At 35.2% G+C, this 27,519-nt stretch overlaps 1 protein-coding gene across 2 annotated transcripts in view; it reads right to left on the bottom strand.

Moving 5' to 3' along the window:
- Positions 1 to 27,519, bottom strand: part of LOC116171269 (potassium channel subfamily K member 1-like) — a 58,232-nt gene that overhangs the window by 4,219 nt on the left and 26,494 nt on the right. The window contains exons 1-3 of one of the 2 annotated variants that reach the window (XM_031488006.1): positions 11,553 to 12,037; positions 2,332 to 2,472; positions 1,984 to 2,193 (exon numbers count right to left, since the gene is read on the bottom strand). In XM_031488006.1, the coding sequence (XP_031343866.1) occupies positions 1,984 to 2,193; positions 2,332 to 2,472; positions 11,553 to 11,856 (655 nt within the window). In that variant the 5' untranslated portion in view covers positions 11,857 to 12,037. Of the gene's footprint in view, positions 1 to 1,983; positions 2,194 to 2,331; positions 2,473 to 11,552; positions 12,038 to 27,519 lie in introns of those variants that run through there. The other variant, XM_031488007.1, reaches the window with a different exon arrangement.

Genomic DNA, 27,519 nt, shown 5'->3' with positions numbered 1-27,519 from the left:
TATTGCGTAACAAACGGTAGATTTACACAAGGGAATAATGTGTTTATAATATAGGGTGTTACCTGACCGCATGTAAAAAAAATTGGGTGATATAGGAGATCAGGACAAGCACTTTTTCCAAATAAACCGCGGGTCCAACCTGTTTCGCTAGGAAGCTACCCCCAAAGGAGTGGTGAAATTTGGACTTCTTTCATTTTTTTCTCAGCAACCATAAGAGTTACAAAGATGGGTGGTACGTCTTTGAATAGGTTTTCGGGTATGCCCTATCCGCTTTTGAAATTTTTTTTTCATAATTCTTACCACGAGAGGACGCACCCCTACTTGGGGGTGCGAAAAAAATTCTGATTTCGACGAAATTTGGTATCTGGGAGTTTTTGAACATGATGAGAATGACGAATCGGGAATTAGTTTTTAAAAATTCGAAAAAAAAAGTTCTACTGCAATTCTTGGCCGGACAACGAAAATGGAGAGAATTCCACGAATTTTGTTGTGTGCATACTTGATGAGTTAAGGAACAAAATTGTCGAACAGTTTTTTAAAATCACTTTTCAAACGAAAGTTATACTCATTTGAAGATTGGGCCTTCGGGTTACAAAGTGTCCCCAGCCTACTAGTGAGAGATCACATGTAGTTAATTGAAAATGTTGCAAATAACAAAAAAATAACGTCGATATTACGATACTTGTAATAATGCTTATTGATTGTAATTGAACTCTACTTAAAAAGCATTTTCCCACCACCCGCAGCCATGGAATTTTTAGTATCGAATTTGCAGAGTTGAATACCACGATCGACATATCGAATTTTTTATGATTTAATCATAATATCGATTAAAATCGTTATTTTTTCATTTTCAATTAACTACATGTGAAATTAGATCCCTCACTAGTAGGCTGGGGACACTTTGTAATCCGAAGGCCCAATCTTCAAATGAGTATAACTTTCGTTTGAAAAGTGATTTTAAAAAACTGTTCGACAATTTTGTTCCTTAACTCATCAAGTATGCACACAACAAAATTCGTGGAATTCTCTCCATTTTCGTTGTCCGGCCAAGAATTGCAGTAGAACTTTTTTTTTCGAATTTTTAAAAACTAATTCCCGATTCGTCATTCTCATCATGTTCAAAAACCCCCAGATACCAAATTTCGTCGAAATCAGAATTTTTTTTCGCACCCCCAAGTAGGGGTGCGCCCTCTCGTGGTAAGAATTATGAAAAAAAAAATTTCAAAAGCGGATAGGTCATGCCCGAAAACCTATTCAAAGACGTGCCACCCATCTTTGTAACTAACTGTACTTCCCCATTTAGACAGTGCTACAGTTAAAGAATCTGGTGACTGGTGAGTGATGATCACTAATTTTGGCGGTTCTCGACGTTGTAAGGTAAAGGTCGCATTATTAAAAAGGTAGAGGAGGTAAGTTGTCGTAACGGTAACATTGCTCCACATCCATACTTACCTATTATAAAAAGATGAAAAAGTCTAATATTAAGGGGTTGGTAAAGATGTCCCAGTCTTGAGTTTAAAAATTGTAGAAACCATACGGTCGGTACAAGTAATCGTTCTACTAAAGCAGACAGAAGAACCAACGTTAATGGTATTCCAATAGTTGCATATAATACACAAAATATTTTTCCACTTCTACTTAACGGTGTTACGTGTCCATAACCTGAAACAATTAATTTATAAAAACCCCCAGATACCAAATTTCGTCGAAATCAGAATTTTTTTTCGCACCCCCAAGTAGGGGTGCGCCCTCTCGTGGTAAGAATTATGAAAAAAAAAATTTCAAAAGCGGATAGGTCATGCCCGAAAACCTATTCAAAGACGTGCCACCCATCTTTGTAACTAACTGTACTTCCCCATTTAGACAGTGCTACAGTTAAAGAATCTGGTGACTGGTGAGTGATGATCACTAATTTTGGCGGTTCTCGACGTTGTAAGGTAAAGGTCGCAAACGGTAACATTGCTCCACATCCATACTTACCTATTATAAAAAGATGAAAAAGTCTAATATTAAGGGGTTGGTAAAGATGTCCCAGTCTTGAGTTTAAAAATTGTAGAAACCATACGGTCGGTACAAGTAATCGTTCTACTAAAGCAGACAGAAGAACCAACGTTAATGGTATTCCAATAGTTGCATATAATACACAAAATATTTTTCCACTTCTACTTAACGGTGTTACGTGTCCATAACCTGAAACAATTAATTTATAAACAAACTAAAAATAAATTGATCATGATCATGATAGAAATTTTGAAAGTTTGCGTGCCATCAAAGGTAATGTTTTAGCAATTTTTAGGAGTTCGGACCGCTTATTTAACGCATATTTACCTATTGTAGTAATAACGGTGCTAGAAAAAAATAATGATTGACCGAAACTCCAGTTTGGTGTTCCTGAAGCGTTTCTTGTAGCTGAAACGCCTCTGTTACTGGCGAGTACAATTTCCGTGATCAGTGATTCTAGCGCATCATCTGAAACCAAAACAGTAGTTACCTACTTTTTTATTTATAAATCAGATAGAAACAAAGACAAGGTAACGGTAAAATGTATCGAAAGGGTGCATGTATAACACAATTTTATAATTTAACCGTAACAATGTAGCGTAACGACGAAAGGAAACGGAATGTTGAAGATGGTCACACTGCGTAGGTGTTTATCACTATTAACTAAACGATCCATCAGCAGAATTAGATTCGTTTATTGTCGTAAAAGGATCTTCAAATTATACCATATGATTGAAATATAAATAAATGCACTCGGCTTGGCTACGTTCGGAATTAAAATTTTCTCAAAAGATAAAAAATAAAAGAAAAATTGAAGTTTGTGTGTAAACGTTATAATTAGAAAACTTAGTAACATCGAAAGATTTATATATCCACTACCTATCTATAAAGAGGTTTTGTTTCTATCCAGCATTGTACTTCTGAAAAGATTAACAACGTTATCTAGATCGCATTAGAGATTTGAGCAATCTTGAATAACTTCACACAATCAAAATGATAAAGTTGCAATTGAGAATTATCTGCATAAAGAACACTTGAATATAGACCGACAAGATACCTCAGACACGGTACAAAATCATCCCTTATTTTTATTTCTCATACTTTTTTCACCTTTGACCGTAAGAATGTATTAAACTTAGTAATTTTTTCAAATGAGCAAAGATTTACTTCTGCCGTTGAGCAATTCAGATACATACTCGTTCTTTTGCACATGAAATAAAATTCTGTTGAACGAAACTCCCTTTACCGATTTTTAGTCAACAACAACGCAAAACAACTGTATGTATAGCCAAAACTTTAAAGTCAAAATTGATTTTGTTTCCGCCTACAGAGTCAAAACTAGCTAATATAATAGTGATCTGCTACACACAAATGTGCCAAAGTCCCTTCGCCCATGGTCCGGGCCTCCGCGAACAATTGAACGGTAACCAAGAACATAGTTTTGACCAAAAGTGGCGCGGAACAACGACCTTCGCCCATTTCTCCAAGCTTAAAACACATTTCCCACAAGCAAGTCAAGACAGTTTCAACACTGAAGGTGGACATAAAAAATTTTTCCTAAAAGTATCTCCCCGTACATATTTTAATTTACCTAGAAGAATTTTGAAAAATGAAGTAGTCAATTTTTAGCCCAAGGAAGTCCACTATCTATATTTAATCCACGCTTTATACTGTTTAATGAAACGAAATCACTTACTATTTTCAATAGTTCATAATGCGGAAACTAATTCATTGAACTTGGTAATTGAATCATCATCGATAATAAAGGGAAACGCAATTTTGGTGTTACGGTTGTATACCTGCAAGGTAATAGGAAAATTTCATTATAAACTGAAACTCTCACAACAGTGTGTCTAAGGTAAATGCTATTTTCAGGATGTTTACTTTCGAAGTACTTAATCAATATAAGCAATTAGTCTCCATAAAGTGGAGGAAATTAATAATTATGGGTCATGTAATTACATACTTCCATACATGAGAGGTAGGACCGTGTTTCTACTTTAATTAAAATGAAAATTAATTTGACGTATAGGAAAAAGTTATTTACATAAGTCAGGAAAATGACACATTGCTGGCGAGGAAATATTGAAGTACGAGGCCCCTTTGGGTTTTATTTAAATCTAAAGTAAGCGTTGAAGACATGACTCCCAAAGAACAACGTCAAATAAGAAAAAAAGGGAAGGAGAATTCCAAGAACTATCGTCTATCAAAGAAGCAAACAGCCATGGAGATTTTTTATTAGAATCATACGCATCTCCTGGATCATTCATTTTTTCGCTCAGAGCAATAGTTTAACGAAATAATTAAAGTCAAATGCGAAAAGAAACGTCATTTTTCCGTTTTTTCTTCGTTTTTTATTTATAACAATATGTTCCGGGAGTTTCCGGCCAGGGGGACTAGGTATGATTTTCGGATTCAGTGGATTTTTTTTTTACATAGAATACACTTGGTTTCATTGAGTGACATGACAACATCCAGCCCAAACCGTAATTCGACTGGACTATCTTATTAGCTAGATCTGGTGGTCGCTTTGGGCTTAACAAACTTTGGTTTTAAATTTTACAAAATTGCCGGTATAGAAAATGTTATGTGAGAGAATCAGCTTTCCGGTAAGCAACGAGTGTACAAGCGAATAAGAGTCAAAATACCACAGACGATGTAAAGGAGAGTGGAGTTGGAACGATATTACCATTAATATATTCAAGCACTTTAATTGACGTAAGTATTTATTTCAATGATCAAACTCGAGCATCGAGTTTTAATTTTCAGAGTATAAGTGCAGGAAATAAAGAACTAACTTATCGCAAGTTAAGAGTCATCATTACTGAGCTAGCCGTGGTATTATCTATTTCGTTACCAAAAAATTACAGTAAAATTTTTACCGTTGCGTAGAGGTTGAAATTCATTTTATACAAATGGTGGGGTTTCCAACCCTTATAAATGTAACTAAGCCGCTAGAATTTGGAAAGGCAGTTATATAGCTCTGACTATGCAAAGCTTCACCCCCCACTCTTCCCACAAAAGGTTGGGTTACAGCCCTGTTAGAAATTGCGCACCAGACAAGGATTTTATCTGCAAATTTCGCTTTGTTTGTATCTACCATTGTTATTGTTAGGGCATTCCTCCACGTTATCCGTAAAAATCCATCGTTTCGTTTCGCTTCATTTCAGAATTACTGAAAGTGAAATACTTTTCGTCATCTAAAACAATGATTGTTTCAAGCTTGACAAGCGCCTGGCGAAGTGTAAAACCCAACTCAACAATCTGACTTGTTGATTTTTTGGTTCTTTAAATATTATATTTAAAGGTATAAAAATTTCGAAATGCTTCAAGATAATTTTTTGCAAAAAAATTCGTGTCTAAAAATATTAGGTAAATACTAGCACTAAAAAGTGTTAACAAAAAAGTTTCTGTCAAATAGATTTTCAAGGTGGTGAAATCCAAGTAGCCTTTTTCCAATAATTACCTGATTGTATAATCGTAGTACATTTAAGTGAGGCAAGGAAGATGATGTTTCTTATATTCATAAGATAATCAGATACTAGAAGTTTTTCCTGAACCAAAATTAATAATAAAGGGACATCCCAAAACTTCAAACCTTTCAATGATTAGGTATCTTTTTTTACCAATTCATATGATATGTTTATCTTATTTGCTTGGAAAAATTTACTCGAAGAAGCTCCACCGGCAATTTATATCGTATTTAGATAGAAAACACTATTTTTAAATTTGTTCGATATTATCTAGCGTATTTTTTCCAACAGTTTATCAATCACTTACCTACACAGATTATTACAATCAAACCTTTACGTCAATATGTTTTTGTTTTCACTATTATTTCTAGTTTAGAATTAAAATTAACATAAGATTTAATTGTTACCTACTCCGCTTTCCGATTCGTTCAAACTTATCTAGGAATTGAGAAAATTATCTTGTTGCGTTGTAAAGTGAGGAAGATGTCAAGGCTAATTAAATTGAAGTAAAATATACCTACCTACATAAGAAAAGCGTTCATGGTTCATCATTTACTTTCGAGATTGGGTGCAGTTAGAATAAGTACCTACGATTGTTTACCTTGTTTTAGACGAAAGAATTTATCCGCAATGGAATTTTTATTTTCAGGTAAAGTGTAGGTAGTACTTACGTATGGCAGAAACACACCCCGCCGACTATTTTGGGCAGGCCTTTCACCAGCCAAGTCAATTGTACTGACTTATTTTTCGTCATTTGTAATACACGTGTCGACAAAACGCCGAATGTCCAAAATATCGACGCAAAATTCTGATATAACGCCGACGGGAATTTATTGGACTCACCAGTTGATTTGCCCAAGAAGTCTTGGTCGGCAGTTGGACATCTTGTAAGTTGCGTTACGTCATGTTTCCCTTCCTTTTTTTTCTTCTCAATTTCATAAATTACCTCAAGTGAAGCCAGTGAAGGAAAAAAGACTAAATTCGTTCTTTTGTAAATTTTAGTTGGTCGGTGTCGGTTGTTACCTTAAAACAACATTGCCCTTTTTATTACACGGTCAAAGAATAAAATAAACCAATTAATCATGTCTCATTATTATAGCACGTGTGAAAAAGAAAACAATTTTTGTTTAATATTTCATCAACTGAGTCACGATCTAATCAGTGTCAACGTCACATGCATGCGAATCGAAGTTGACGACTAAAAAAGCATAAGGTTATCATCAATCAAGTGAAAGGTTAGATAGTTCATTGGGATCTGCTAATTTTCAACGCACCTTTCCATGTGCATTTATTGACATTTTTAACATTCGTATTTTAACTACCTATCATTGATAAGATTCAATATAGGAATGTTGAAAGTAATTCATGATAATTCATACCTATCATTTGAGTAGGGATGCCAGATATTTGATAACCCTATTAACTCTAGATCATTAGAATATTGACATATGGAATTTAATTTTAATGAATACATATGTAGGGTAGTTTTTTTGCGACTTCAAGCGTAGGTATAGATTTCGGAAGCGAGTGGAGACTTATTCGAACATTTAGTGTTAATTGTTATATTAGGAAACCGTTTTTAGTAATTTGGCCTTTCTTTATGTTGAATTCGCTGTTCTAAACACTGTGCGATCAAAAATGAGTTGCTGTCGAGTCACCTTTGGAACTTTTGTTTACATAGAAATCGTATTTAACTTGAACTTCCAAAGGCGACTCGACAGCAACTCATTTTGGATCGCCCGTTATAATACATTTTTCACTACTAGCGTCTGATGACATGATTATTAACCTTTTTTCCACTTGTAAAGTAGGCTTTCTCGGCATTTGTTCAAAGTGGTTAATAATTTTTTATTATTAACTAGTAGTCAATAATGAGAACTGTCACGCTGTCACTTTTAGAAAACACAACCCGAAATTTCGCTCAATAAACGTTTAGACAAGTTCTCTAAAACGAATAATTGCCACCATTCGCAATTTCCAGAGAAATTACATACCTAAAATTATCATATTTTGAAAAAATTCGAACGAAATTACTCTTTGAAAAATCTCAATGACAGAACAAAATACGGCCTGTTTGACTTGTACTTCCACGTACTTGATTGACAAGTTAAATTAAGAAACAAACAATTCTGTCCAACCGTTAACTCTCTTATCAATATATGTTAATTTAGAGGATTTCAAGTGCCAGTAGTGACAAAAATAGTATATATACCACGGTAGAGAAGTCTATTATTGCCTTCGCACCTTACACCCCTCGGCGCAAGCGCCTCGAGACGTAATCTTGGTGCTCAGGCAATAATAATGGACTTCTCTACCTTGATATATAATGTACTATTATCATAAAATTGGATTTGTTTTATAGCAGACATTCCATGGCATGACCGATATTGGCGTAGTTTTTGTATTATCAAATTCCATGGCATCACAGATTATTGAAAAAGATGGGGGTTTTATTTAAAGTATAAAAAAAATATTAACGACGATCTAAGTTACTGTTATTTACTTTTTTCGTGTTTCTATAGGCCACAGTATCCTATGTTTCAATTACAGTAGATAATTCATTTAAAAACTATAAAACTCAACATAGGAGATCTGGCAACCCTACACTTGGGGGCAACTAAATGAAAATTTCACAGTTGGAAGTGTTTCTATTCACATTTGAACGAATTGCTGCGAGGTAGTAGACCTCGTAGTAGACGTAGGTATTGTATATCCATAACACAAGATAGTCCGAGAGTACCAAAAAACAAAAAATGAAATAAAATAGTTCATACAGCAAACAATAATGAAGCAGCGAACGCTGTCAGGCTTTTAACCCTCCGTCCTATTTGAGCGATGAGAAGCAAGTGAGCGGCGCGGCGGTGCGTTCCCTACTGTTCATAATTTAGTTTTTACCATTTTTAGTTTTACAAATTGAGTTGTCAAAACGGCAAATTAAAGTTTTTTACAAATTGTATTTACGGGCACTTCTCATTGAAAATAAGGTATTATGTGCCCTTAATGCTTTTTAACATTGTATCACAAAGAATTGGGATTAACAAAGAGCTACTTATTTGAACCTATCTCATCCGGAAACTTACTATGGCAATTGCTTCCGAAGATACGGTGCTTTGAGATGTTGGATCAGATGAAATAGCTCAGAAACGGTAGGTATGGTGGACCTCGATCTATATACCTATATAGGTATAGGTACTTACTGCGGTGCTTACAAAAAGTAGCATGCGAAAGAACAGAAAGCAGAGAGAAATATCGTTTGCTTTATAACTTTGGGCGGTACGGTTTCGTAAAAATTAGCTCGATAAATTAATGTACTTAAGACTAGCAAAAAGATTTTACGTTTCGGTTAAAATACCAAAGATAAAAGATGCAAAAGGCAAAGATCCCCTCTAGCTGATTAACTTATATAAAGCCGGCTTTATGGTTCAGTGGTAGAGCCTTGGACTATAAATCCGGAGGTCGGGTGTTCGAACCTGGGTTGAATTTTTCATCTGTGGTAAAAATGGGAATTACTTTAGACCAGTTTCGAACATTCTGCCGGCTACTCCCAATTAGGTTTTCCTGCAGTTTTCCTAATTCGTAAGGTAAATACCGGAGTAGTATAGAACAACTTAAGACCTTCTGCAGAGGCACCTCTAAAAAGCATTATGCGGGTCACTCTGTAATTAGGCCCAGAACAAGAGAGGGATAATAAATAAATAAATAAATAAATCACAGGTAGGGTATGTTTATAGAATTGTTAAATATTGAATTTGGCATTTATTGATACTTGTACCTGTACCTGTACAATTATAATTTATATTTATACCATTGGAAATCATTTTGTACAGGGTGTAAATCGAAAAGTGCAACATTGGCGTTTCACATGGGAAATTACTTTTTCTTTGCGCAAACGTTTCCTAATTATTTTACGCAAAAATACTTCAAATAAAAGTTATAGAGATTAAATTCTGCATCTAAATCATGTGAAACGATTATTCTACCTCTTCTTATACGCGAAAAAATCAATTATAAAGATTCTGTTTTCACGAGTTTTTAGTCTAAGTAGCCATGGACTATGATAAAAGAAAAACATAGTCCATGGCTACTTAGACTAAAAACTCGTGAAAACAGACAAGCAAATTGTAAAAATGAGATGCGCCCACTACGCAATGTGATTCTTGTGGTAAAGGCAAACACCTCGCACACTGCGCACTGCTAAGTTTCTTTCGGAATGATCAAGATCTCAATGCTGTGAAAATTAGTCACCCTGTCCAAATCACACTTTCGCACCTAGACCCGAGCCTAGACCTTGATTCTTGGAGTGAATGTGGTACAAGGGTTTCCAACTTAAATGAACTAAAAAAAGTGGAAAAATGATGACGTGAGATTTTAAGATCTCACAATTTTGTGGATGGAACATGAGTTGATTAACAAAATTGATTTCCACAGCCACACGAGGATGCAATTCCCATTGCTACGCCACCGAGTACGCCACTGGCTATTTGTACGGTACCTGTGTCGCAGATATTAGTGTATAAATCTGTGCCCATGCGACTATTTCTATTTAAATTGCACAGATCGGCATTCATTTTTGTAGTTGTGTAATACAGTGACCATTTCTAAACATACAATAAGCTATATGTAGTAAACCACAGATGACTTAAAATGACGTAAGAAACAACTCGCCCACATGAAACCCCTAAGCCCCACCTACTCCAACTAAAAAAATTTTATTGGGCCGTGGAGATTTTTAACATTGTATCACAAGTAGGTATGATTATTTTTAAAGTGGTTACAGATTTAATTTGGTAATTATTGGTACACCATGTACGATTATTGTATAGCAGGACTTGATGGAGTGAGTTCTTTCTTATCTCTAGTTTCTATCCTATTATCGTCTTTTACCTTTTGGGGCAGTTGTGCAATGTGCACCTTCAAAAAAGAGTGCATTTTGCAAAGCGACACAGGCAGCCGTATACATGTAACAAATGTTGCTCTGGTGCCCGTTAAGGTAACAATTAATAACACCAAGAACAGAACAGTAATGATCCACTTTTTTTAGCGTTTTTATCATCCGCCCCAAAGAGTGTGGTGGCTAGCGCGACGCAGCATAGGGATTTCAATGGTAATTTCTGTATAGTCAATTACTAGCTCCCCTAATTATTTTAGAGCAAAAGTCTAAATACGTTTCTTTTAGAGAAAAAAAATACTGAATCTGTTCATACTATTAGTTAATATTTTCCATTTTTCAAAACCGTAGAAATCGACATAATAAAAAATTACATTTTTATAAATCAGTGGTGCTTTGGAATCTTTCAACAAACTAGAAGCGCATCGCATTTAAGTTATCGTTGTTTGACGTCGAACGATTTTGATATTTAATTCTGTTTCAACTAACCGACGGCGATGCAAGAAAAAGCGTCTATGGGGTAATGTTTTTTTAGAGAATGTAGTGCTGCATCTGCATCGGATACTATTTGTTTATCATTTTCCGGAACCAGAGTACATAATCGAAGAAAAAGAAATTGATTTGAGGGAGAATTGTTCTTAAACTTATATTAACGATCTATTTCAAATATCCCCGTAATCCATAATTAATAATTAAAGACGATTTTCAATTTTCAATGCAGTGGCGGCTGAGAGTTATGATGTGCTAGCAGGAAATGTAATTAGCACTTCTCCGATTGTGTAACATCCAAAATTATTCAAACAACTGTCGGCCGAAATACGGACAACTAATATTATTCAATACGACCTCAAATCTATTGTACCTACCTATACGTAAGTACCTATACATTAATATTAACGAGCAAATCAATATTCTGTCACTATAAGAGAATGTACGAACCTTTCATATTTAGGTGATCGATGATGAATAAATCAAATTGACTTATGCTGCTCAAAATTGCCAGAGGGCAACTGAAATTAATTATTAATTTTAATTGACCCGCCAGTAATGCAAATCTAACCCAGTTGACTGTTATCAGTTTACGTTATAATGACTACAGGTATCTCGTAATTTGAAGTCCATCGTAAACCGCGTAAATATAGCAATTTTATGAAAACACACAAAAAATATTTAAAAAAAGAAAATACCAGATACAGAAGGATGAGTGTCCAGGAAGTTTTGCCTAGCCATCCGTAGTCTCTCAACGAAACGTTCTTCGGCCGGTGATTCCAAAATACTAAAAATTGCAGCACCACTAATTAAAAAGACACAGAATCCGAACAAATAAACCACAAATAGCGACGAGGAACTACAATTCGACAAACATGAGGGTTTTTCGTAATACTTTTCGGTAGAGTTTCCCAAGAGGGGTAGCCTCTCGCTTTCACTTTCCATTAATAGTTTGTGGGATTTTAAATCTATTTGTACATCACTATAATACTTTCCACCCATCTTGGACGCGTTTAATTAAAACTGCACTAAAACGTACAATTACACTAATGCTATAAATAGTTTAATGCGAAAAAGAACGGGGTTAATACATTCATTTTATTAATGAACATTTTAATGATAGGTAAAACTGTAAACTGTACGAGTTTGATAACAGTTAGTCACCGACTGACTTTATAATTTACGTAAATATTAATTCAGTACTTGTGATAAATGTATTAACTGTGAGCACTCTTCTTTTATTTAATTGATTATATCGATTACGTCCCCTTAAAAAGTTTCAACACCTATGGAATGAGTTCGCTTTTGACGTCAATGGTTATCATTTATCGTTGATTAAATATTTCTCACGATATTATGCGATGAATTGTAGATGCTATCTGCAACAATTTTATTTTTACATCGATTTCGCCATCACTTATAAATAAATTAAAACTAACAGTATAGGTCAAGGTTACATATGCATTGTCCAGCGAGTTTTTTTGTTGTAATTTTATTGCAATATTGAGTACATGCAATGTGGATCAAAATCCACCCTGATTGAGATCTCTTTAAAAGTTTCTACTATGGACTACAGTCGCCCGATAATACGATGATCAATGACCAGAAAGTTCGCTGCGCTGCTATATCTTGCTAAAGTATCTTACAAACTTGAAATTATGTAGGTACATGGTTTAATAACCAAGGTACTGGCGAATATGAACACAACGCCGAATGTCTAAAGTTCAATTTAACGAAAAAGGGTAAAACTATATGAGTGTGTAGATCAGTGTTTTACAACTCCCTCGTCAAAGAGTTAGGCGTAGTTACAAGCATCACCTTCAATATAGCATTAACAAACATTTACCAAACAAATAAACTGTTACCATATGTGATGTAACGTTATCACTTAAATTATTTAATCAAATCTATACAGTAATAAATATAATGAAACATATAGTATATTGTGCAGCAAGTGCGTGAAGTGAGGTTTTTTACACGAGCGTGGAGTAAAAAGTAAGTGTAAAAAATCCTTCACGCACGTGTTACACACTATACTTTTTCTATGACTATACCACAGAGATATGTGACTATACATATAACAAAGTAACTTTTTATGGAACTAACATTTTAATCACAGAAACGGGTTGTTAACTTCTACGTTTGGTACCATGACACTGTTTTTAGTAGCAGTGTTACGAATCATATTTTGGACTGACAAATTTGAATGAAATTTTTCCAATTTTGTCTATTCCAATGACCTGACCAGTACATTTTTCCCTTTGAAAATTAATAAAGAACTTCCTCTCATAGCACCAGTCATTCACTAAAATGACCTAGGCGCAAAATTACAATTAGGTACCCATTTAAATATTTATTTATGTCTTACTAACATATCATAGCACATTTTATATCTGTGATATGCGGGCATAAAGTACCATTTTATGCCCCAGAGCATTAAGTATCACCATAGTAACTTATTTATACTTAATGACAAAACAAACATTCATTGAAGATTGAAGATTGTTAAATGTCAATACCTACTAACTAACAAGATTGGCCTTATTTCGAATAGTTTCTGGAACTACTTCCTCATTCATGATGAACTGAATTATTTAAAATTGCGTTTGACGTTTGGATGGTTTCAATCACCTTAACAAATTTGAACCACGCATACTTGATCAAACATAATGAATTGTTTTGTAAATGAATATTTACTTTGACGAAGAAAACTATTTGTAAGACAAAATTTTGTATTGTACCACGGGCATAAAATGATGTTTATACTCTCGGACGACTAAAAAACTCTCGGGCCTATCGGCCTCGAGCTTTTTAACTCATCGCTCTGGTGGTGTGGTAACTGGTAAGCCGGCATCCATCATATAACTGCTAAATTTCACAGATTAATTGGCTGAAGCTGTCTAATTAAAGCCACAATATTGAACTTACGATTCACAGCGGTTGATACAGTACTTAATCACAAAACGTCAAAATTGCAGCCAAATACAAGTCCCTTCAATTTCACATAAGGTCATTTATGAACTGAATTGCATGAAATTCAAAGTGGGCATAGCCAGTACCATATCAAGTGTAATGTCACGCCTCTTTGTCATTTTTGATTATGTATTGTCGGGGTTTAACTCAATCATGTTCCAGTATTAGCATATTCAAATGAATTCAAGAACAAGTTTCGCCAGGGTGTCGCCTCCTCTAACAACTCGCATCCATTGAACCTAATGTGACCTTCGGTTCTCAAGATCAAAGATGCCTGTAATGAAAGAGGTCTATAATGCGAAAGGTTGGTTTCCAAGTTCCAGGCTTTTACAATCGAGTAGTAATCTTATATCAATTTAACGGAAAAATCTTATCTTCATGAATCATGATATTTACCACACTAGGGTTTGAACTCAGAAACATTTCATTGTGCGCAGTTACATATTTACATTTGTTAAACGATAGGCATACGTTTACAATTCATGAAAAATCAATTTTCTGCATTATACAAGTTGACGCAATGGGTATTGACTATTTTTGGGACGCCATTGACTAAAAGGCAACGCGGTAGTGGGGTTAAAATGCAGCTTCAGGCGCTCGGCATGCAAATCAGTGTTACGCAGTGTTGCCAACCCACTACGGAACGATTTTGCCACCTCCTTGCTATTTTTCTGCTACAGGACCGGATTTTCTGCTATGATCCATGAATTGACAATTTACACTCAGATTTCTCAAAGATTGGTTTGATCAAATGGTAATAATAATTTCGTTTTCATTATTTATTGGTTTGATCGATGATTATTATTAATTTTAATCAAACCGTATTTTTGGGCTGTGTTAAATTGTTAAAGGAGCACAAAATGTATGTAGTTCAATGCTATGGAAAAGGCAATGCTATAGTTACCGTCCAGACGCGTTTTAACTTTTTGAACTTCAAATTCAACCGTATGTTCGTATTTTTGCATTTCTCTGAAACGGTAAGGAAATTTGAAAAGTATAAACCGGAATAACCTTTTTAGAACAAGGAAACACTTTTATGAAGAATGCATTTTTCTCAAAAAGTAAAAAAGATTTTTCTCTTGTAAAGTCGATTCGAAGGCATACGGTAGATTTAGGCGTTAAACCCTCTAGAACGAAATACTTCTTAGATTCTGCTACAAGCAGCGGCAATTCTGCCACCCTGCTACGAAAGATGAAATTCTGGTACCCTAACAGAATTGTGCCACGATTGGCAACATTTAGTGTTAGTCGCAACACGATACACTCCTTATTCTCAGTACTAAAGATGTCTATGACACTCACACCTATCGTGGTCGCAATGAATTCGTGGTTGGTGCAACAACGCGTTTGTTGGGTTACGACATTTCACCACTCGGTGTATCGGAGTGCAGGACAATTTCGGATTAAATACAATGTTCCCAAACGTTGTAGAATGCCCTCGAGAAACATAATTTTATTTCTAGTACTCCAGTGCGTTATATTTGCTTTTATTCCAAGTGGTTGTGAATCAAATGTCATTTTTATATCCCTCCATAAATAAGAAAGTTGGCACTGCGCATGCGCAAAACCAAATTGGAAACTGGCGTTAAATTTGCTTTTATTCAAAGTGCATATGTATCAAATTTCATTTAAAGACCTTCATAAATAAGTAAGTTTGCAATCCGGTTTGTAAATGGCCGAGATGCGAAAAGGGCACTGTGAATGTTGATCGATTAGGCTCAATTTTTGGAATTGCGTTTTATATGGCTAAAGCTATACGCATATTGAATTTCATGCAATTCGGTTCATAACTCACGGAGATGTCAGAAGGGCCTTCCTTATTTTTTGGGCTACATTGCCAATTCACGAACTCCGATCTACAAATTTGATGAAGAATCCACCTGCAAAATTTCATCGTAATCGGTTCATTCGTTTATGAGTTATCGTGCTAACGGACGGACAGACGGACAGACACCGCAAAATTATAAACTCGCTAGTAGTTCGTTAATAATAATATGTATGGTCCCAACACGATGGACCTACCAGCATGAAATTGTATGACGGCGCTCAGAACCAAGGTTATTTTATTTCAAAGGTTACCTGGTAACTATGTGGGCGGAAGCGGGAGGGGCGCAATGTATACGTCATCGAGAATTCAGACATTGACGTTCAACGTTGTTTGTAGTCGCGCGAGTGCTTATTTTTCTTGAGTTATAGTTTATTTGTTTAAAATTTGTTGAGTTTTGAAGTGCATAAGGACATATTTTAGCTGTAGATACTTGTTTGGTGCAATATAAAGACATTTAGTTTGTGAATTTTGTGGCTTTTCATAGCCGTGATTGAAAGGTTAGTTCATCAATTATATGCACTTTTGTATGTTATAATTAAGTATTTTTTTTAGATGAGTGGCGGTAACACTAAAATTCCTCATCCTGGTGTAAATAAAATCTCGGTTTTTACGTTTCCCAAGGACCCTACCGTTCTTAAAGAATGGGTAAGAAAATGTTTCACATCCGGCAGCAAACTAAAATGTGCTGCGCCCTCATTGGTCAAAACGGCCAACCGATGAAAGCGTAGCGTCCCTGGCCGCAAACGTTTAAAAGCAGAGCCACGAACTCTGCAAAGTGCAACGCAGTTTCTGCTTCGACTGCACTTCAAGAAACAAAAAGCTCTCCACCTGCAGAACCAGGTCGCCTTGCCAGCTCGACCTCGCGCCACAGTCCATCAGTCAGAAGACCTGCATCTTGGCTCACCCCAACGACAGAGCTCGCCGTGTGCACCTCGGTTACCATTTTGTACATACTATAAATATACATTTTCCATAAAACGCAACAGCATTTTATTTGGCGTCATCCGCTAAAGAATGTTTAGAGTTTTAATTCCCAAAGGCTAGGTATTGGTACATAAGGGTGGTTCCTATTTTGTAGAACGCGGAATTTTATCCATTTACACCTCTAAAATTAATTTGATTACATTTTCACAAGTCCTCGCTCAATGTAAAACAGCTTACGTACCACACTCATTTTTGCAATACTAAGTTTCAATATTTATCCCATTGTGTATATTCAATGTACTTTTTAGTATCGAATAGCGAGTCCGTAATGTGGAAGACTTGTACTTTTTTCCCTATGTCGTTTTTGAAAACAAGCTGGACCTTTTAAATGTTGCCATTCCATAAAATGCTTATGTACGATCACCGACTAAAGTAGTGATAATCGGAAGGTTACTGCCACTTAGGCAGCCAAGCATACTCTACCTAAAATGGCAACGTTGAAGTGCAATTTTTCCGGCGGGAATTCGTGAGGGATGGACCGCACGGCGTCGCGCATTGTCATTTTTTCTTCGGTGTTTCTTCGTCAATGCCTTGATATAAACGCTACCGGAGATATAATTACAAAAATGGGTAAAACCGGATTTAATGCATTATATTCTGGAAAACATAAAGAGACATTAATTGGTATCTTCAATCTCGTTTTTCTCTCCATTGAATTAATAACTCTTTTTAAGGTTAATTTTACAAAACAAGTTTTTATTTTAGTGATCCAGTTTTGTTACACACTGACAAAAAAGACCCACGTAAACGTAGTAATAGTTATTTACATAAAAGTCAGGAAAATGATACATTACTGGCGAGGAAATATTGAAGGACGAGGCCCCTTTGGGGCCGAGTACCTTATTTTCCGAGTCAAGTAAAGTAGTGCCATTTTAGTGACGAGTTTTGTATTAAATTTTACCCAAAATCGTATTTTAATTTAGAATTTCAATTTTTTATATAGAACTTTTGATTAATGTAAATCTGCCAGTGATGACATGAGTAATTATAGACATTTAGCAATGTCACAAATGCGGCCGGTAAAGTGACGGTGCGGCCGGTAAAATGACAGGTGCGGCCAGTAAAGTGACAAGCGACAGGAAACGTAGTCTGCTCTACCTCTGTCATGGAAACTGAAATTTCCTGACAGAAAGTAGGCATGAAAGTGAAGGTTTCAGGACGATTTTGGGTAAAAAAATAAAACTTAAAGATTTAAATAGAACTTGTGTTGTTTTTTATTGCATATTCAATAATAAAAAACAGTATATTCTATTTTTTTAATGTAGGTTGTTTCTAGCCAAACCGAAAGTCAAAAAATTGTGATTATTGTCAATCAATCCTTATAGAGGTAAACACTTCAGCGAACAATTCATAACTAGTAACCGATGAAGTGTAATTTATACACCCTCGTAATTTAAAATCACATTTCCTTTTAATGGAATAATATGAACGCACTGCTTATCGCTATTTATTAACATTTCCATTGTTATGGGCCGCATGCGTCGCGCATTGTTTCTTTTATAGCAGTTTCTTCGTCACTGTCTTGATATAAAGGGAGTAGTAGGTAAATTGCAACAATTGGGAAAACCAATACGCAAAAAAGATTTACCAAATCTTGTAATTAAATACATTAATAATTATTATTGTTATTCAAATTTACACCATACCATTTTATAAGACGAGGCGAATTTCACATAATGTCACTTGGGCATCGATGTTTGAAGTGAACTTAAAAATAATTCAACTTACTTATATTTTCGAATCAGCATATCATATTTCATAGAAAGAATGCGTCATATTCGCTTTCATTAAACGCCGGCCACTAACCATTTATTGACTTGATGGCGCCTCGATATCACTTTAGAAAATTCGCTACAGTATGATGTCTTCCTAAAAGAATATCTTTGCATAAGACCGACTATGTTGTGTTGAAAACAATGTCATCATGTAACTGAAGGCGAACAGTAGATATAGATCCATTACGAAATAAAGGATTGCATCGTTTGTAGATATTATATTATATTCTAAGCCGTTAGTTAAATACAAAAGGGCCTGAGTTTTGTAGTTTCTGACTTTCAATCTTTCAAATGAAAACTATGGGGTGAAATTATACAAGAATAGATACAGATTAATCCCAATATCAGAAATAGCTGCCACTCCCAGGTCCCAGAAGGACACGATAATTTTTTATGTACCTTAAAATGAACTGAATTTAGATCTCAGTAGTCACTTATCTGTGAAAAATATCCAAAGATAATTAAGTTAAATTGAATCAGAGCAATGTGGATCGGATCGTACGCTTATACCTACCTACTGCAACTCCAATAAAATACAGTATGTAGAAAAGGTCAATTTTGGGTCGAATGTAGGTACGTTTTATCTATGATACAGACCATAATAGGTAGGTATGTACATTTGAGGATGCGAGAAAGCAACGCTAATGTAATAAAAGCCCTCCAGACATACAACGCTATGTTATTGAATACACGTTTATAGAGAGGTTTCGCCTTTTAATGCAGATACCTATTGTGGTTTTAAGGGTTAAGTAGGCATCCACTTTTTTTTTACTATGAATATCCAAATAACTTTTTGGAAAATGTTGGTTGTAGGTAGGTACGCAAAATTATTTCAAATCGTATCAAATTTTACGAAATTTGATCTTATACAGTTTTGCGAAAACGCACGTTACTCGTAGGAAAACTGTTAGAAAATTGGAGAGAAACAGATTATATGAAATACAAGTATTCAACAACAAAAGTTATAATTAGCACGTACAACAGTACACGCGGGGTCGCTAATGATACAAGTTCTTGTGAACGTCATAATGAAACGCGTGGAACGTTAAAATCACGAGGCGTAGCCGTAGTTACACAAGTTTCATTAATAACGTTCATATACGTGTATCATACATAGCAAGTATATTTATTTTATAGCATAATTATGTTAAAATGACATTTTTAATGGTTTGAACGAGTAAACTAAGATTTAACCGAACCGGTAAGTACCTAAGAACACATGGTCGATCATTACAACAAACATCAACGCGTGTGTGTTGGACAGAAAACCGCTTGGAACATGTAGGTGGATTCATTTAGTCTGTGTTGTAATGTTTGACGTTGATGTTTGACGAACATGTACGCGCGTACATGTTTGTCGTAATTATCGATCGTGTGTTTCCAGCTGTAGGGTAGATAAAGTGAAACAGATGATTGTGCCTTCTAATGACATCTGCCATTTTTATTTCAAGTGGAAGGTCGTTTCTATGGAAAGGACCGAGCCTTCAGAAACCAAGCTTGCTATTTTTAACGTTTTAATTCAATTCAGAACTGTCAGTATATATGGCTTCTGCTATAATATAAAGTTTTGAACTAGACGCGACGATAAAGGAAAACTAATCATCTCGTGAAAGTAATTCACTCGTGGCTGCGTCACTTGTGCACACATCAAAGGAATTCGGTTCGTTGAGTCGTGCAAGGTTCGTGTAGGTTTGCTATACTGCGAACCTCTTGCTGATAGCGCCAGTTAGTTATCTTATTCAGTCGTGTCCCGTCACTTGGAATAGTTTACAAGTGCCCTAAAATGGCGTGGGGTAGTGAAAAAACGTTAGACTTTTTTGAAGCGTTGCAATTAGAAGAAGTTATATGGGATCCGAAACGCGAGGGCCATACAGACAGACATGTTCTGTGTGATACATGGATCCCTATTATGAAGACGAACCGATTGCAAAATAGATCTAAGTCCTCTTTTTCTTACATCTTCTTAGCTTCTTAGCTTCCTGCTACCTTCTCATTACTAAGCGGCAGAGAAAAGCGATGCAAGCTTTATAGGGGAGTGGATGGTGTCCGTCTGTCCGTCCATTCCCGAACACGATAACTGTCAAACGCGTGGACCGATTTGGTTCAAACTTTGCCCAGTTGACCTATATGCCACAAGTAATAAGCCTATTGAAAATGGGTCAAATCCAATGATCCCTCGGAGTCACGCCTTTCTGTCTCTGCCAAACGCTTGAACCTATTCAGTTCAAACTTTACACAATTTACTTATATACCACATGTAGTAATCCTATTGAAAATGGGTTAAATTCAATGACCCCCGTGGGGTCACGCTTCTCTGTCCCTGCCAAACGCTTGAACCTATTCGGTTGAAACTTTACGCAGTAAATTTATATGCCACATGCATGGAGGTACAATAAGTAGGGAGATGACACGACACTTACCGTGCGACAGCAGATTAGCCATATTGGTGTGACACAATTAATGTCATCTAGGTATTGTCAGTAGCTGGCAGCTATTATTAGTTAATTGGTGCTTGACGATTAAATATTTCCAAGTGTTATTGTTATTGGCGTGTCGTCCATGTTGGTATGACCATAGGCTCCGCCTACTGATACTAGTTCATAATGCACGTCACAAGCCTGGTGTCGTCTCCCCTTATCTTTTACCTCCATGGCCACATGTAACGAGTCTATTGAAAATCCACTGACCTTGTAGTGTCACGCCTCCCTGTCTCTGGCAAACGCTTGAAGCTTCAAATAATAATTATTAAATTAGATATAAATTTGCTCCATGCAGTCAATTTATATTGATCCATCTCTTTAAGAATATCCTGAGTACCTTCAATAAAAATGTAATGCAATTTCCCAAAAGAATTATTTTGCTACAAATCAAAAAAGATTACGTTACCTTAATTAAAGTTTTTTCGAGAATCAACATTAATAATAATAATAAAAGTATCTATTTCTTTAAAAATTGTAGAAGCGTAAGGTACACCACAGATCAATTAGGATCCAATGCGCTTTCAATCACTTGTACAAATTCATTAATACTGTAAAATATCCTCTTTTGTAAGGAACATCTTCTGCTTTGCTCTTGTGTCGTGGCTATGCGTATCACCACATTTTGGTAGATTATGTTTGTAATGGTGGACAAAACATAGAATTTTGTATATGTAAAAACGTGTTTCCCTAGAGTACAAGGGATACAGTTAGTTAGTTTTTTAATCTTTCTCGGATTTCACCTTTTTAGCGCATTTCCACAAAAATAAAAAAAAAATGCGCTATTGTGGCCACTTTGTCCGTCCGTCCGTCCGTCCGTCCGTCCGTCCGTCCGTCCGTCCGTCCGCTAACTTTGCGACGCTACTAGTTTTTTATCTTAAGAGCTATTGTTCTACTTTTTTCGCTATTTGGTTCGTTATGGTGTCGAGTCTTGTACCAAGGAAGGATTTTTTTCTGTACCGCTTACAAAAAAAGTTATTGTAAAAAAACAAAAAACCGTTTTTTACATGTTCCATAATTTTACACTTTTGCCGTTTATTAACGATTATAATTTTGCATTGCTATCTGTCGCCTGCCGGTTGGTCTCTCCGTCTGTTCCTTTGTCTGTCTGTCCATCTATCTGTCCGTGTGAACGATAACTTTGTTTAATGTTCGATCGCTTTTACATCTCCGTTAGTTATGAACTGAATTGCATGAAATTCAATATGGGCATAGATTTAGCCATATAATACGCAATGCCAAAAGTTGGATCGAATTCAAAATTCACAGTGCCCTTTTCGCATCTCGACCATTTATAAACCGAATTGCAAACTTTTTTACTTATAAAAGTATTTGAATGAAATTTGATACATAAGCACTTCGAATAAAGGAAAATCAAACGCCAATTTCAAAATTTGGTTTTGCGCATGCGCAGTGCCAACTTTTTTATTTATGGAAGAATTTAAACGAAATTTGATACATAAGCACTTCAAATAAAGGAAAATCAAACGCCAATTTCAAAATTTGGTTTTGCGCATGCGCAGTGCCAACTTTTTTATTTATGGAAGAATTCAAACGAAATTTGATACATAAGCACTTCGAATAAAGGAAAATCAAACGCCAATTTCAAAATTTGGTTTTGCGCATGCGCAGTGCCAACTTTTTTATTTAATGGAAGAATTTAAACGAAATTTGATACATAGGCACTTCGAATAAAGGAAAATCAAACGCCAATTTCAAAATTTGGTTTTGCGCATGCGCAGTGCCAACTTTTTTATCTATGGAACTATTTAAGTGAAATTTGATACTTAGGCTCTTGGAACAAAGGAAAATCTAACATTAGTTTTAAAATTTAGGTTTGTGCATGCGCAGTTCCAACTTTCTTATTTAGAAAAGCATTGAAATAAAATTCTTCGCATAAACTGAAATTGAAGTAGCACGTCAACAATGGATTGCCCATGTGCAACGCTATCTTTCATATTTGTGGCCGGATTTTTACGATTTTAAAAGAAGTTGCATCTTACAAATGGGAAATGAATGCAAGTGGAAATGCGCTTTATGTAAATCGTTTACGATTACTTTTTAACTTGTTGTATATGAGATTGATGGAGCAATAAATCTATTTATTTATATCGACTGCATTTAAACTAACTTTCTACTATCGCAATATGAGTTATCATTAGAGCACTACAAAGGCCAAACGAGTTCAACGCCAAATACCGAAACGAGTTAATTTTTCGCTTTCGAATTAGAGTTTTTCATTAATCGAAATTCTACTTTAACTATGATTTATTCAACGGAAACGTCTGTTTGTTATTGTAGCTTATGTGAGTGACAATTTTCAGACTAATTTAACCTTATGGTAATATTTCATGAAGACAGTTTACTGATTATGACACGTAACTTTTTAGTACTCCTGTGAACAAGGTCACCGAAACCACCACCGAAACGTTCGATTAATTTACTTTTTTGCCGACACTGTTGCATTCACGATAAAACTGCGGCCTGAAATTTACCTATGGACCATGTCTATTTTTACGACCAAAAATGAATTTGCGGGCACTTGGTTTTTTACCGTCCAGCTATTTTATGAACGTGCGTCACGAACTTTAATTCAATCTTACTATTATTTTCGCGGCTCTTTGAAATCCGATCAAATACCACCCTTTCGAACTTGTCTCTCGGACAGTTTTCTTTTTTTTTCACTAATTTTTACTTGTACAGTAAGGACGTTTTTACAACAATAGTGTGCCTTAACAGAATCCATTGCTAAAGAGTTCTCATTATTGTAACGATTTACGATAAAATAAAAGAAGTGCACTTTCCTGTGGCGTTTCCCTCATTCGTCTCTCGCCGACTAAATTTTCGTCACTGCCATACAACTTTTTGGAATTTTGGAAATACAATACGTAAGTGGCATTTCTAATATTAAAATCGGAGGCAGATATTCTGTAATTCTGCATCAAAATTTATAATTTGAATAAATTTGCAAATGTTTGCACCTAAAAGTATCATTGTATAGGCTTCGAAAGTGATTATGTAAATTATATGCTAAAAATTAAGAAAACTCATATTTGAGCATGGCAAAAATTCCATTTCACGAGGAATGTCAACGTCTAAACGTACAAAACGACAAATAACATAATCTCACAGCATAAGCCCATGTTTAATTCATTCCTATAGTTCCTGAAATAGTATAAATAAATTATTACATATTTAAGAAGTGACAAACGAAATCAAAATATGTATATTTAACTAGAAATTTAAAATGCTCAATTTTGAATACAATCCAAGCGTCACATCAGCTTATATAAGTTAGGTACTTTAATTTTGCGAAAGAAGCTTAAAAGTTCTGTTTGTTTCTGAAATAAAGGAATGAAGTTTAATTAATGCGCATACTTTTAAGATTCTTATTGTAAGAAAAACAGAGTATAATTGGGGCCGTATGCAAGTCTTATATTCACAATCAAAATAAGATACGTACGTAAATTAAATCAAGATATTAGGCAATGCATACGCAGAAATCGTCACAGGTGACTTTTTCTCAATCCTCTGTTTCTAGGAGATGGATATGACACGTACGTCTAGAGCTGCTACCTTCCCCTTGCGATTACTCTCTTCCGACACTATGTTGTAAGCCTGTAAGGATGGTTCCGCTCCACAAGTAAGAAAATTGGTTTTTCGGACGAAATATCGATAAAAAAACAAATGTACACTTCGTTTTTATTGCCATGGCCATTTGTGACCAGTTTATTATCAATTGGGTTCAGCCTAAACACTTTTAATAATCAATATTTTTTAACAGTGTAAATTAAAAATGCCGATCTATTTTCTGCAATTTGTGTAATATGTCGACGTGATTTGCAGAATAACATTGAAAAATGTATTTATTTACCTATTAGTATACGCATTATATGCACTAATTCAAATAATGTTGCACCCTCCCTCCGTCGATTGGATAACGTCTTAACTTTTGAGATACAGGGTGGTAAAGTTTTCAGAAATAAATCATTTATTATTAATATCTGTAATACCACTTTAGATATTTTAATGAAATTTGGCATGTATGTACTATGTATCCAGAGGCATTTTTTAACGTACCACATTTTTTTAATTTCCACCAGTGGCGTTCGTACGGAATTTCACACATGCCCATTTTGGCAGACATTGATGGTACGCCATTGATTTCTCTCAACATAAAAATTATTCTTGAAATCCCCAATCATTTCTAAGTAAATTTAACCCCTTTGTTTTTTTCAATCCGATGCATGGTTTTCGCTTAAACATTTTTTTTTCAATTCGACGCACGATTTTAAAAAGAAAATCTTTTTCGCTGCATAATATTGTAATGATCATGCAGAGAAACGGTTGTTATTTTTTTATTTATTATTTTTTTACATTACGTGGTCGATGTAAATTGGCAGCATTGAATTTATAATAGTTATAAATTCAATGGTGGCAGGTATAATAAAAGTTAATATAATTACGACTACATAGGTTATTACGTATTTTAACGCTTCTTAATTGGTTATACAGAACAATAAAATTAAGTAAAAGATGTTCTACTTTACCTATAGGTTTTTGCTTATTCCTTTCAGATTTTTGTAAAAACTTCCTGACTTTCTACCCAAAAAAACCCTAATCGGAGGTATTCTTATCTATTTTGCATTTGCAGTTTTTTTTTATTTGACATCCGGGTGTAACAGCTGGGTCATATCGCCCTTTACTTATACATAGGTTAGGGACATTTTCAATACGGTTAATTAATTTTGTTATGTACAGCTACTTGATGAGATTGTTGACTGTTGCATTGTCATTTTTAAAGATTTCTTGGATGGAGTTGTTTTTTCTACATGCTATTCCCTCCTGTTGAAATGTTGGGCATTCAAGTAGTAGATGTTGCACTGTTCACACTGTAGCGGGGGTTCCTTTTTGATTAGGTAGAAGTGTATTAACTTGGTATGTCGACTACGAAGTCTCATTACTGCAATTTCATGCGTTCGATTTGGTTGGTTTGAAGTACTCCATTCTACGAATTGGTGTTTTATTCTTCGGAGTTTCTTATTGTTTATATTTTTCCATTTGTTATTGAGCTGAAGGAACATTTCAAAGATTGTATGTCATGAAATCTGTTCTCGCTGCAGTGTAAATATAGCGAATCCAAGATTAGTGTTTGAAAAATCACAAAAAAATTGAATTGAAAAAAGCTCACAATTACATGAAATTTGCTGTGTATACTTTTTACGTAGGTATTTAACAGCAACACTGTCGATCAAATTGTACATAATCGAAAACAGACCTTTTTAGTATGTATGGCAAGAGTGCTTTGAATCTCAAAGTCAAATTTCGTGACGTGTGCTCAAATTTGCATTAGAAATATTCGTTGAATATGTGTATTAAGTTTAAGATAATTTTTTCAATTATGAATTGAAGATTACATTCCATTGTTATTGTAACCGCAACGTTTGATCCTGGTCCACAATCTATGTTTTTCTAAGATGTGAGCGACTTCCGGGGTAGTATCATGTCAGTGTTGAACAAAACGACTTTTCGTTCTTCAACATTGGCACGAGCCTATTCCGGAAGTCGCCCGTATCTTAAGAAAAAAATAGATTGCAGATCAACACAAGGTGTGCTGTGACCGGCATTCTTTCCTGGCGAGAGTTATATATTTTTTTCTATTTCGGTGTCACAATGATGATTTTGTACAACTGTTTTCGGCCTAAAACAGTTGTACAAAGACAGTGATTATAGTCGTTTTTTTTTGGTAACTCATCTCTTAAGTTGGCAGTTACTAGTTAGTACAAGTAGGTACTTCATTGGGTACTTCCATGTTTGAACTTCAAATTGTCAGTCTTACTACGCTGCCAACCTAAAACATAATGGCATAAAAAGTGTTCCCAACATAAAACATGTTAGTTCTAATGTTCCCTATAGTTTCTGATAATGATTTTTTTAATTAAATTAAAGCACCGAAATAGAAAAAAATAGTATGAAAAACGCGTGTTACAATGCTTTATACTCCTATCTTGCGGACACTCGTGGCTACGCTTCGCGTCGCCACTCGTGCCACAAGATAGTCGTATTACAATAGGTCGCATTGTAACACTTGTCTTTCAATATACTATTGTATAGTAGTTTGCCTAGTTTTATTTTACATTCATTTGTTTTGAGGGTCAAAGCCGCAGTATATTTAAGCGGCAGGGGGATTAATGTAACCGATACGTTGAACCGATTGATTGTATATTTTTTAATAAACCTTATTGCACATTATCGAATTCAATGAACATTAGTGCGCTACACCATATGTTACGTATATCGGGTGCAGAATCGTTCCCCTTGATTTCGAGGACAATCCAAATCGAACACCTTATGTGCCGCTTATCCTCTGCAACACCGTGTTTTCATACATGTTTTTTTAGAAAATAGTACATTTCATAAAGTAAAAAATGACGCATTTTGTTCACTTTTCGACGAATGCGCCCGAAAGAAGATCCATTAGGTGCGTTTTAGGTACTAACCACTTTTTGTAACGCAAACATATGGTTTGTTCGTTTTGTCGTGTGCATGCTTTATGCTCTATGCAAGAGGAATATAACAATTGCACTTAGTACATCGCAGAATAACTGAATAGATAAAACCAATGAAC

This window comes from Photinus pyralis, unplaced genomic scaffold (assembly GCF_008802855.1).
Source record: "Photinus pyralis isolate 1611_PpyrPB1 unplaced genomic scaffold, Ppyr1.3 Ppyr1.4_LG5, whole genome shotgun sequence".
NCBI classification, from domain to species: domain Eukaryota; kingdom Metazoa; phylum Arthropoda; class Insecta; order Coleoptera; family Lampyridae; genus Photinus; species Photinus pyralis.
This window is presented reverse-complemented; position numbering and strand designations above follow the sequence as displayed.